The sequence below is a fragment of the Pholis gunnellus genome (assembly GCF_910591455.1).
Source record: "Pholis gunnellus genome assembly, chromosome: 4".
Lineage (NCBI taxonomy): Eukaryota > Metazoa > Chordata > Actinopteri > Perciformes > Pholidae > Pholis > Pholis gunnellus.
Window position 1 is genome coordinate 3,932,418 of NC_136530.1, and position 13,239 is coordinate 3,945,656.

General features: G+C 42.6%; 1 protein-coding gene across 1 annotated transcript; it reads right to left on the minus strand.

Moving 5' to 3' along the window:
• Nucleotides 1-2,406: 2,406 nt before the first annotated feature.
• Nucleotides 2,407-12,692, minus strand: LOC306695283 (uncharacterized protein). Its single transcript, XM_079158493.1, has 5 exons — nt 12,434-12,692; nt 8,177-8,302; nt 5,968-6,657; nt 4,754-4,911; nt 2,407-3,998 (listed from the first exon to the last, which is right to left on the minus strand). Exons 1-5 carry the CDS (start codon nt 12,495-12,497, stop codon nt 3,954-3,956), a joined length of 1,083 nt encoding a protein of 360 aa, XP_079014619.1. The 5' UTR covers nt 12,498-12,692; the 3' UTR covers nt 2,407-3,953.
• Between the last annotated feature and the right edge of the window lie 547 nt (nt 12,693-13,239).

The window sequence follows — 13,239 nt, forward strand, 5'->3', positions numbered from 1 at the left end:
ACAATGGATACAAGGCTTTCAGTTTTGCCTCACCCTCTGCACCCACGTTTCGAGCCACTGATGGTAAATGATGGGTCCTGCCAGAGTGAAGTGGACAGAAGCGCTGGGATTGGTCCCGCTAAACCACACGGTTTAAAAATAGTGGCGTTTATGATTACAGATAGTTGGGGTTTGGGGTGAGGTTTTGCTGCAGTTTAAGTCTGCCCATAACGTCCACAGTGTGATTGTGTTGCCTTAAAGGAATAGTTCACCCACAAGAAGAAAACTTTATTCTCTCGTGCCTCCACGGTGAATAAGGAATCCAAAAACCTGAGAAAAGTCTTGATGAGTTGCAGTAAATGAACATTTTAACAACAGTTGACTAGATATTTTGTAGCCAAATCAAATTGTTTACAGGATATTAAACCTTTCTACCTTTTGTTTGATTATAATACATTTATTACTGGACTTGTTTCTTAACACGACTTGTATGAAGGCTATAAAGTAGTCCATGAATATAATATACAAGTTTACAGTGAATTAGAGTTCCTCCTCGTCATTGTGGAGGTTGCTTTATGGCTTTCTGCTGGTTACACTTCTTGCTTCATATTGCTTGTAAACCAGAATGGGCATTAAGTGTAAATGGTCTCACGCTTGCACAGGAGCACTGCTCGTTTGAAATAATGAGGTTATAGGGAAGATGCATGTTTGTGAGCTGTTTGACTGGTTATACTGCACGAGCTGTGTGAGAGTTCGTAAACGGACGTTCTGATATAGTTTGGCCCCAATTTACTTCAAGTTTTCTATTCTGCGTTCACCGTTGAAGGTAACACGGGGAGAATCATTGATGTAGAAATGGTCATTTTGTGGGTGAATTATTCCTTTTCAGTTCGTATCTTTTTAATTAATCCATTTGTTATATACATTTTTAAAAAAGTAACCTCATGAAATTGCACAAGCTGCGATCCCTTGATGTACAGTAATCTATCAATATGATCATGTGTTCTATGTAAGCTACGCCCGTCAGTGTAGCAGAGTAATGGATGTATAATGGACTCAATGCACTCTTCAACCCGGGAGAAACCTGATGAGGGAATGACTTTTTGATTCCTGGTAATGCAGCCGAATGAAGACGAAGCGGAATTCTCAAAAAAATCCATCGCCATTACGGCAAGGCACCCCCCCCCCCCCCCCCCCCCACCCACCCACCCACCCCCACCCCCTGGCCTCCACTGCCATGTCTCTTTATACAAACACAGCTCAGTTAAGAGTCCCTTCATGTGGTCATGTCTGACATGAGTCACTCTGCGCCAGGCTTGGTGTCAAGCTGTTAAATATTTCAGACCCCCCCCCCCCCCCCCCTATCCCCCCCCCCCCCCCCCCCCCCCCCCTCTCATCGAGGGCCCCAGACCCCAGGGGAGCTGCTGGTCAGGTGTCCAGGGGGGTGAAAGGTGAAAGACACTGCACAGTTCATCTAATGAGACAAATTGTCTCACTAGTCAATAGTTAGCAGCAAAGAAAGAGAACAGTAAGTAGCACGGAGCGGTGCGTAACAGCATTTAAACAAACCTCCTCTGACACGCTCTCCTTGTCTGGCTGTTAATGCGGTTGAGGAGACATTTGATGAAGAAAAGGCTCATTCATTTGTTGTTGTGGCCACATAACGGCCGATGAATCGGACCCTTCTACTGCCGTTTTAATTGCATTTGCCAAGTATTGTGCAGTGGTGCTGCTGTAACGCAGCAGCACTGATTCATTCAGTAAGAAAGCGTTTTGTCTTCAGCAATAAAAGTGAAAGAGGAGCTCGACTTTCTGTTTGTTGGTGCTGCGATCAAAGAGCAGTTTGTAACAAACTGTTATTCATAATTTAGATCTACAAGTCTATGCTCTTCATAATAACATGTTTAACATTGAACAGTCATTATGTAGATTGTGTAATGAGGAAGATGTAATGTGTTTTTCTATTTTCTACTAAATATGTTGCAAGTTTGTAGATCAATATCTAAATTTGGCTAAACATTTGTTTTAAATGTGCACCTTTTAAACATTGTGTTGGCAGTCCCTGGATAATAAATGTAACTATTGTGTTGGGTAAAAATGTATCAGAACTAATCTGAAGCATATTTCCTAAAAATAAATATGTTGCAAAGCCAAATTCCTTTGGAAAAGTAATTGCTACAAAGTAGCACAACATAACATGAGAAGGGAAAAGTTGTGTTTCTGTCAACCTAATTATTTGGGTTACTGAAGAGATCCTATTACTTTCATTTTGTCTCATTATTTTATTTGTTGTCTATTGTCTATATTGTTTATTTTTTCCTCTGTCTTTGTGAGGATATACTGTCATGTCATCATATTGTTGCATTTGTTGTGTGTATTTTTTCCATTATTAAAAATAATAATAATTGAGACCTGAAACGCAGAGGATGAATTCAAAATACCTTTAATCATTAAACACCAACAGTCCATAATCCACATCTGGCTGCAAAGCCTCGCTGTGCATTCAGGACACTTACAGACAATTTTCAACACTTCCATTTTAGAAATCTCAAGTGTATAATTTAGAACTGGACGTACAGACGAGTGACAGAAGCGAGGAAACATCTCTCCTTTCCTCCAGTAGAGATAGTCTAGGAGAAGAGCACTGGAGCTGTTTTGAAGACCCATTGTGGCCAAACGTCCTTACTAAGACATTTAATGTGGATTTTTCCTTTAATTTGTCACCCATCTGTAGTCAGTCATGGCACAAAGATTAAATAGTGAACACAAGTATTAGCTCCGGCTGATTTCTAACGACGGGGTGTTTGTTCTGTCGTCCTGTGCGCGCCTCATTTCCGAAGCTGCTGCGCATTGTTGTAATCAACGAGATACCGTCGGGTCACATCTAACATTTCCTTTTTAAACTGGTCAACGCTGAAGCAGCAACTAAGATGACAAGTTGTCTTTGTGTGATACAATCGTCAGTAGTATTTGCCAACATTGCGAGGAAAGGCCACCGGCCGGGTTCAGTCTGCAACTGTGTGTGCCTCACTGTGAACACGCTCGGGCCCGAGTGTTCAAACACAGGCAGGTCGGAGCAGCTACCTGCTCCCGGAGAGAGAGAGAGTGTGTGTGCGCGTTAAAGTGGCAGCCGCACAAAGCACTGGGAATGAAGTTAGTTGGTTTGAATATAAATACAGTATGTAATAAAGAGCTGTTCCTATACTGTGTAAGGCACTCTTTCCTGGACACGAGACTCCAGGAAAGAAACAAAAAAAAACACACACTGCACATGTCAAAATCAGGCCAAAAGCCAGCAGGACCTTCAAAACACAAACTTAAAAAATAGAAAAACGGGAAAACAATTAAATATCCCCAGACACACACACACACACACACACACCTTTAACAGACTCACACACCTGCAAACACACTCACTGCTAAACATTCTTTCCTCAAACACACTACTGAAAAAGTAAAGTGCAACTCTTTTTTTTTTTTTTTTTTTTTAACACTATAAGCGGGTCGTTTGTTATCTTCTCTGGCTTCTCAGTCAGACTGACAGACTCTTTTTGTTTTTCCGTCAGACTTTGTAACACTGAATAATGAGACCGGTGCCCTCAGGTGAGAGTCTGTGTCCAGGGGTGAACCGTCCTAATGACGGACGCAACAGATGATGCTGCCTCCTGCTTTTTTTTCCCAATCTGAATATATTATACAAACTCCCAAAAGATGGGCTGAAAAAATATGAAGCACACAGTATTCAACAGAGGAGCGGGGCTTATTTCTAATTACAGGCACCAAAATAGACTTTTGCTCAAAACGACCCCAACATGTGTGATGTCTTCATTGTCCATTGCAGCTTTCAACCTGTGTCTTTTCCGACGTGTCGGTAATCTAGATGACTTCGCTCACACCTACCCAGGATTCTCTCTGTTTGGTGCAGATTCAAGGAGAGTATTTTGGGCGCCGAAATTCTTTCAGTCGTGCCTCCATCAGTAGCTGTACATGGACAAGGGTGTGTCCTCCATCATATCGTCCTGCACAAATTAAAACATGGAATAATTATACACATAAATATATTATATGCCAGCGCTTATGCTTACACAGTTTATATGATCAAAAGTGCTACATTTTTAGACAGTTCTGTGGTAAAGCTTTCTCCCCGTTTAAAAGGTTTATAACTTATTGACGGTTAATTGATCATATATACTGTTGTATAGATCAGTTAAGCCAAAATACACTGACTATGGATAAGTATCATGCAATCCCACTTAAAACAAAACCCCCAAACTAACCCTTTAAGACTGCCCGTTTAAATGTGAATAAGTTGTTAATATGTGCATTTTGTTCCTGATGCTCTGCTGCAGTTTTCCAGAAGATGAGTGGTTAAATGTTCACTGGAGCTCTCATCCTGATGTGTATATATATATTTAATATTATAGCACTGGTAAGTTGTAACCGCAAATCTCACATCTGTGCTCAACAATATCTGACAGACTGATTGTTTCTACGGAGACAGCTGCAGTGACAGCGTTTCCTTGATGTCAATTCAAATTAAATTAAAATGCATTTGTGTAGCCCAATATCACAAATTTGCCTCAGAGGGCTTTACAATCTGTGCATACAGACATCCTCTCTCCTTGGACCCTCACATTAGAAAAGGAAAATCTCCCCCCTAAAAAAGGACCTTTACCGGGGAATAAAAGAAAGAAACCTCCTGGAGCGCAACGGAAGATGGATCCCTCTCCCAAGTCTCAAGACGACATAATCACATTAAGCTCAACATGCTCACCATAGGGAGGTCCTGCAGCCGGCGGAACTCTGGTCGGTTGTCTCTCCGCCGCAGTTTGAGGAAGAGGAGCAGAGTGATGATGACCGCAGTGATGATGAAGGCTGACACCAGGCCAGCCAGGAGCGGGTCTAATGTGGGAGCATCGTGGACCATCGTTGCTGGAATCGAAACACAAAGGAGATACTTGAGCAGGGCACGTTCCTCCTTGAAGGAAGATGGGATTTGACTCGACGAGGTGTAAATAAAACAGTAGAACTCCGGCTTCTTTAACGCTTGTTTAAAGCTGTGAGTGGAGCTAAATATAGACTCGACGTGTTGAGTGTTCCTCGTGTACGTAGCTCGGGACAGAATTGTCAAACACAGGATGGTGATGTTAAGCTTTCCTGTACTTGAGCTCTCTGTCGCGCGAGTGAATTTATTTATAGGGCAAATACTTTTCGATTTATTTTAGAATCAAGCAGTTTATATTGTGTGTGCATACCGTACAGTATGTCTTAGTTTAGGTGCCTTTTAAATCTCTCACATCATCCCTCTTGACCTTTATATGTTGATGTCCCCCTGTGTTTATATATTTCTGTGCGGGAAGAGTGTGTGTCAGCGTCTTTGGCAGCGTATTCCTGTATATGGATGTTTCCATGGAAGACTGTTTTGTAAACTGTTTTTTTTTTTTTTTTTTACATATCCTCTGGTTGAAATTAACAACAACCACAGAGCAGTGAATGCTCCCTGTTCCTCTGGCTAACGGAAAGAGGCGAGGTGCCAAGCGTGGCCTAATAAAACCACGTGGAGTGAGAGAACCACAGAGAGCTTTATACTTTCACTGTATCAAAGTGGGCTGGTTCAAATGAGGAGAGTTTTCCTTCCTTTGTGACGACGCCGTGCTGAAAGTCCTCTCAAGGTGGAGTATATATTGTCAGCAGACAGACAGAGTGGGAGAGAGACAGAATAAGAAAGAAAACAGAGCATTCTCGAGGCCTCGAGTCCCATGACTGCCTCTGTCTCTTTCCCAAACAGAGCCATAATTGTGGAGTGCTTGGTGGTGACAGGGCTTGTAGAACATTTAGACGCCTGGGGGGGGGGGTTTGTGTGTGCAGAGGCTTGTGCTGGAACACAAAGAAACAGCGTCGCCTTTGTCGTTCAGCCATTCTACCTCGGGCTCTGTCGATAAGTCAGAATAAATTCACACACCAACACAGAAGACATCGTGCACTTACGGTCATCCCCGACGTTGAGCTGGGAGGGGTTTTCAGCATGGTCTTTGGCCTGGGCGGAGGGGCTGCTCGGCGGGTTGACGGGGTGCGTCGGGTGGGCTTTGCTTGAGGCCTCGTGATGTACGTCGGGCTGTGAGGTGGGTTGTGGAGGTGGGAGTGTGACGACCCCGCCTCTAACGAGCGTCGACGGCTCAGAACTGGGGGCCTCTTGAGAGGAGCTGGTGCTGGGTATTGAACTGGCGGTGATGATGGAGGTGGTGGTGGTTTCGGGTTTTGATGGCTCAGGTGTTGGGACCGAAGTGGGTGAGAGTGTTGCGTTGTGAGTGGGTTGTTTTGATGGTGTAGCAGAGTCAGGAAGTGCAGCATGATGTGTTGTTTCTGTTTGTGGCGTGGTGGTCGGTGTGTCCACAGTGGTGGTGGTGTGAGTTGTGTGTGTGGGGCCGGCGGTGGTGGTGGTGGTGGTGGTGGTGGTGGTGGTGGAGGTGATGCTGGTGGTGGTGGGGGTAGTGGGGGTGATGCTGGTGGTAGTGGTAGTGGTGGTGGTGGGGGTAGTGGGGGTGATGCTGGTGGTAGTGGTAGTGGTGGTGGTGGGGGTAGTGGGGGTGTGAGAGGTAGGGGAAGGAAGAAGTGAAGGCTGTGATGTCGACTTGTTTTCCAGAACGGCAGCCTCCGTGGGAGGGACAATGTTAGCAACTGTACAAAGAGAAAGAAAAAACATATTATTTACGAACGCCTCACCCTTGTATACCTCCGCCAACCAGTCAGGTTGCAGTTTACATCCATGTTTTTCCATTCCTTACTTATTTCATCCTAGACATTTGCTTAAAGTGGTAATAATTAGAATATGACTTCTTGAGTTATGGCCAGAAACGAGTTATTTGAGGTCACAGTGGCTTTGGCCTTTGAGCACCAAATTCCAAGTCCAAGTGGACGTCTGTGCCAGATTTGAAGAAATTCCTTCAAGAAGTTCCTGAGATATTATGTTCACAAGAATGGGATGGACGTGAGGTCACAGTGAACTTGACACAGATGTGCTCCGTGCTTCATGCTAATTAGCGAATGTTAGCATGCTAACACGCTAAACTAAGATGATTAGCATTGTGGATGTGGGCTGTCACAATATCACATTTTCACTGCACGATTATTGAAGAACTCATGTAAACAATATAATCGCAATATCTATATACAATTTTAAATAATAATAATAATAACGCTTTAAATCAAATTCATCATAACTTTCTTTATTACGCGTATTGTGCATTTTGTCTTTGCTTTGGCTAATGAGTTGGAGGTGGAGAGCGGGTCTATAACCATTTAAGAGGTGCTGGATTATTAACACAGTATTATCATATGTGTATTATCAACATGATATCAATAAAAAAAAATGTAAGTAGCACGGTTATCGTCTATACCGGTATATTGCGACACCCTTAGTGAGCATGTTATGTAGCATGCTAACGTTAGCGTTTAGCTCAAAGCACCACAGAGCCGTCAGCGTGGCTGTAGCCTTTCCGTTATTAAATTAAACATTTTCAACACTGCGGGCTCCACAAAATATTAATCAATTCAACTCAATCGTATTGTGTTGAGGCAGAAAACTAAACGTTGAACTTCTCAACGTTAAAGTTGAGTAGTGTAGAGTAAAGAAAGTGTCTTGCCTGTGAATATGTTTGGGAGTTTAATGTGTGAACCAGCACCCGAGTGTGTTTGTGAGAGGAGAGCAGTGAGGGAGATGTGGGGAGGAGGGGGGGAGGTGTATTACACTTCTACCTTTCTCACCCCCTTGTGAAAAGTCACACAGCATTTAATCACTTCTCTCCTCAACACCAAAACAACTCTTCTCTCAGCACATTTCACCAGCTCTCCTAACAGACTGCACTCGTCCTAAATTCTTAATTCTACTCTTTTAAGTTGCATCTTACGGCATCGGAGAAGTTCTTTTCGATCTCTGTCCTCCAGTTTTTATTTAATCTTTTTTTCTTTTTAATTGTTAAACTGAGTCACTCGCTCTGTGGCCTGTTTCTGGACGTGGAAAACAGAGATAAGGACTTAAATATAGCTCCTAAACTCTGAGCCCTCACATCTGAAGTGTGACAGATCTTCTCTTCTGGCAAACCTACTGCAACACCTGATCACCTTTGTTTGCCAAACTACATTGTGTTTTCCTCTCGTGAGCATCACTAGATTTCGAAACAGGCTGTTGCATAGTTACCTTTCTTTATTTCCAGGGTCACGGAGATGGTTTCCCCCTCTGTCGTTGACTCAGCAGCAGCTGGAGCCTCAGGGGCCACACTTTCTTGATCGTAGGAGGAGGCAGTAGCAGCAGTGTGGACTTCATCTGATGAGGAGAGTCACATTTAGATAATAATCAGTCTCTGGTCTCATGTCCTCAGAGTCATTAACAGCTTATTGGCTCGTTATTTCGAGAAAAACATGTGCCAACAGAACATGTGCACACACACACACATACACACACACACACACACACACACACACACACACACACACAACCATCTGAATCAATTAGAGTATATCAGTCAGCACAGGCCACTTTTCATCCAAACAGCAATTATTAAACAGAAAAATGGATACACATATATCATGTGTCATTTATCCATGGAAAGTTATCTGACAATGCATACTTTTTTTTTCTCAAACAAAGCAGTGCAGCGCTACATCAGTAGTTACATAGCGAGTTACATCAGTACATCCATAGTCTTCTATCTCGAGACCTTTCAAACGGAAGCTCCTCCGGCCTCCTTGAGTTGTGAACATGTTTTCCCATTTTAAAAAAATGATTGAATCTAATCATGTCATGACTCCTCAGATGTATCTTTACGCACCCACACCGCCATCAAAGAACTGCCGCAGATAAAGGCAAACTTGTCACGTCGACTCAAGTCGCTTTGTGTTTTGGGCCAAAAAAGTTGCACTTGAGCACACCGCGAAGAGACAACGGCTAACTAGCAGGTACGTTCTGCGCCTGCAAGAAGGGAAATAACTCTCCGTACCAGCAGGTGGCAGTGGTCTGTATTGGTCATTCAAAAAGGGAAACCAGAAGACCGAGGACTGCAGATATAAAAGCCAGTTATGATAAATATATGAAACAAAGCAGCTTTTGACAACTATTTTTCAAACAACTCTCGATCACCACAAATTCAACATGTTCAATCGACCTGAAAAGCTGCCGACTATTTCCAGTAGTGCAGGAAACTAGTGTCGGCCCGACATCAGGTCTGTTGTGTCAGGCCCTTCAGACCTCTTCGGGGAACTTGACCCCCCAGGTTGGGAACCACTGAACGGATTCTGAGAATTGCACTTAAGCACAACACGGTCACAAAAAAATGAATTGTTTTTCTTTTTACATAATTTGTGTAGCAAAAATACTCTTGTTCCCCATCATATCATGACTCCTCAGATGTATCCCGACACAACAAACCTTCATCAAAGAACTATAGCGGTGCGAAGGCCGACTGACAGTTGCACTTGAACACACCGCAGAGACGACAGCACAACAATGTAAATCATCACTTCAGAGCACAAAACAAAGTGATTAAGGACTGATTCTGACTTTTACATCGCCATCACATCTACTGCAGTCCTCGTGAGGCGCAGCTAAGCTTCGGCCTTTGACGTGATGTCATTCACTCTCTTGGTCTCCTATCTCCTTCCTGTCCAAGTCCTCGTTTTCTGTCTCTACCTGCTTCCCCCCCTCGTTGATGAAAACCAGAGCACTGCTGTAACGTAATGTCATTACCGCTCACTAACACACTGCCATGATGCCTTTCATTACCTCCATAATCACTCACTCAGCTCATCAGCACACACACAGCGAGAGAGATAGAGAGAGAGAGAGAGAGAGAGAGAGAGAGAGAGAGAGAGAGAGAGAGAGGCCAGTTTGAAACAAAAACAGACATAAATAGACGGAGGCTGTAGAATACTGGCCTTGTTCCCTCACTTGAGCTCCATTAGAGCTGCGCAGGTCAAACGCTGGAGCAGTATGTTGTACATATATGTGTATCTCTCTTGTGTGAATGTGTGTGTGTGTGTGTGTGTGTGTGTGTGTGTGTGTGTGTGTGTGTGTGTGCAGAGTAGATTCATAAAGAGAAGCACTGTTTGGCACTGTTGTACACTCCTCTCACTGGATATCACAGGGTTTTGCGTTCCAGGCCAATGCAGCAGGCACCTGAGGAAGCAGCTCCCGCTCACTTCTGCCTATCAGCAGAACCTTCTGTGTGAAACTGCTACTGTGAAACCCCATCGGCCTAGAGTGTGTGTGTTTGACTCTAAAGACGTCATTACAACCCCGACCCCCGCTTAATTTATTCATCTATTTAGTATTTCCCCCTTATTTTAGTTTATTTTATTCAATTTGGTTGTGTGTTTTGTTTATTTACTGACAGGTATGCCCAGCTGTCATTGTTCTTATCATGCTCAGGCCTGTAACAAAATGATGATATTATTATTATTATTGTAAAGAAATCCCCCAAATACCGGTTTTCCATGTTTAAAAAAGCCGCGAGCCAGCTCGGTGCTTTGCTCTCATTGGCCTTTTCTTCTGAACTTATTTCAGATGTTTACTGCCGCCCGTCATGTGACCTCTCAAGCTGCATGTCAGGCCGCTACGCTCTCCTCTTCTTTTACAGGATAGTAGGTCTTCTTATGACTCCTGTGAGTCACTGCAGTTAGTTTGTTATATTATTCATTGTGTCATGCACATACAAGCATCCTACATGGACTGATATGACCCCCCAAAACACTTTGCATGTGTTAGAAAAGAACATCATTAATTACGTATAACTTGTTTATTTCGGAATCGTCCAACCTGAAGAACTTTTCATGAATAGAGGACATATTACTAAATACTCTAGATCCTTATTATAACACTTGAAATGGACTTCATCTTCAGAAATAATCATTTTAAGTTTCAACTCTTTCCACACTCTAATGTATTATGTATTTAATTGCATAAGTCATGAGTGGTAATTTTTTATTTTGTGCATTGTGATGAAGATTGATTTCATGTTATCGATTATCCTAATATATATATATATATATATATACTAAACTAATTGAGATATTATCCCGATAATCATCAAAATATGCTTGAAAATGAAAACAAATATTTTGTATTGCGTCACTTTCTTTAAAGTGAAATACCAACAATGAAACAATATTAAATAAGGTTTTACTAAATCATAAGGTCGCCCTGCATGAGTAAAGGATAAATAACAACATTATATGAGTCTGGTCTTTCTTTCATGGTAATAGTTTTAAACTTCTCTGATAGATGATAGAGCTGGACTGCTTTTTCAAGTCACTCATGTGACAATATTCACGAGTATCCCAGAAAACAACTGTGTTAAATTAGTTTTTTTATCTACGATACTGAACATACGCAGTTAGTTAGATAACTGTTTTAGAAGAGTATAAAAAGCTGATTGATTAGTTAGAAAGACGGCCGGATGAGTTAAATTAAAAAAGGCTTTTGGCTGTATAACATGTAAGAACACAGAAAGATTTGATACTTTTTTCATGTTTTTTTGCTGGAAAAGGACAGAAGTTGATCAAAGTTGCTGTCAACAGGAACAAGAGCATTTAGAGGTTTCAGACGAACCTCCTGGGTGTTGATTCCATCTCTGTACTGTGTGTTTATGCAAATACAGCTCCACACATACTCCATGAAGTCTGCTGGCACTGCTTTAAAATCAAAGTACTAAAATACTACAAGCCAATTAGCATGGAGCCAGAACAATGACAGGGTGCTACAAAGAGGTGTCACTTATCACAATGGACTTCCCCGCTCGTTTACAGCCAATAAATGTCCTCCAGTGGAGCCCAGCTGTGTTTCTATTCATCCAGCTTTCAGCTGGACGAGCTGATGGGACAGTTCTGCTCAATCAAATCTTTATTTCAAATGTCAATCGTGCCATTTTGTTTGTTTTATGCGAGAGGCGCTGAGGGGAGGGGAAAAGGAGAGGAGGTAGGAAGAGAGAAAGTGTTTAGGAAAACAGGTAGGAGGGAGGAAGCGGAAGGTGGGTAAGAGGTACATACAGGATGTGTGAGAGGAGTGTAAGAGGAAGGGGGGGGGGGGGGGTGATGTGACAGATAAAGCGTGAGGCTGTTAAAACAAATAAGAGAGGAAAGAAAATGTAAATCAAGCTGTGATTTGAAAGAAAGCGATCAGGCCATGAAACAGAAACACAGTGACTGGAGGTTTGTCTGCCTCTTGATCTCAAAAAGTTCAATCTTTTCTTTAAGGTTGAACAAGTCAGTTTAAATATCACCACAGGGGCCTGGAGGCAGGTGAGATTAGTGTGTGTGTGTGTGTGTGTGTGTGTGTGTGTGTGTGTGTGTGTGTGTGTGTGGTACAGTAAACCATTATGACTATTTCTAGTACAAATGAATCCAGAAACCGAAAGTCAAGAGATGAAGTAAGCAAATGAAAATAAATAAAAGCACTACCTACCGCTGGATCCACAGTGAACGAGCAGCAGCGCACAAAGAGCAATCCACACTTTGGTCTCCATCATCTCCGTCCGCCGGCAACACGCTGAGGAAATGATTTAGAACAAATCTCACGTCGTCTTTCTCTCTGTCTGTCTCTCTGTCTGTCTGTCTGTCTCTCTGTCTGTCTCTCTCCCTCTCTCTCTCTCTCTCTCTTTCTCGTTCACCGTCCGATCCCAGACTTTGAGAGACTAGTTTAGAATTCCCGGGCAGCTGTAGGTTTTTACTGTACAATCCTGTACTGCAGCTCTGCCAGTGTGTGCGTGGCTGGAGGGACTGAAGGAGGAGTGTGTGCGTCTCTCTCTCTCTCTCTCTCGCTCTCTCTCTCTCTCTCTCTCTCTCTCTCTCCCTCTCTGCCACGTGTTCCCTGTTCAAAATAGTCAGCGGGTCTGACTCTGTGCCATGACGCTTTTTCAGTAGAAAGACTGACACCTACCCGCACATAAGGGCATGCATGTCAAACACAGTGTAGCTTATTATCACTATAGGGTCCATTAACACAAACACAAACAGTCACAACTGTATACTTATGAGTATGTATATATTTGTATGTGTATATGACTATTATTCTTGATTTGTAACGTTTGTATTGCTTTAAGAACTTTTTGTTTTATTTGTCCTTATTTATGCCTGGTGTTTTGTGTCTTTAGTTTAAAAAATAAACAGTAATACAATTTAATACAATTTAATTGTCTATATATATATATATATGATGTGATTTTTTTTTGTTGGTAAAAAACATTGGACTGCCTTTTTTGATGTCTGCAA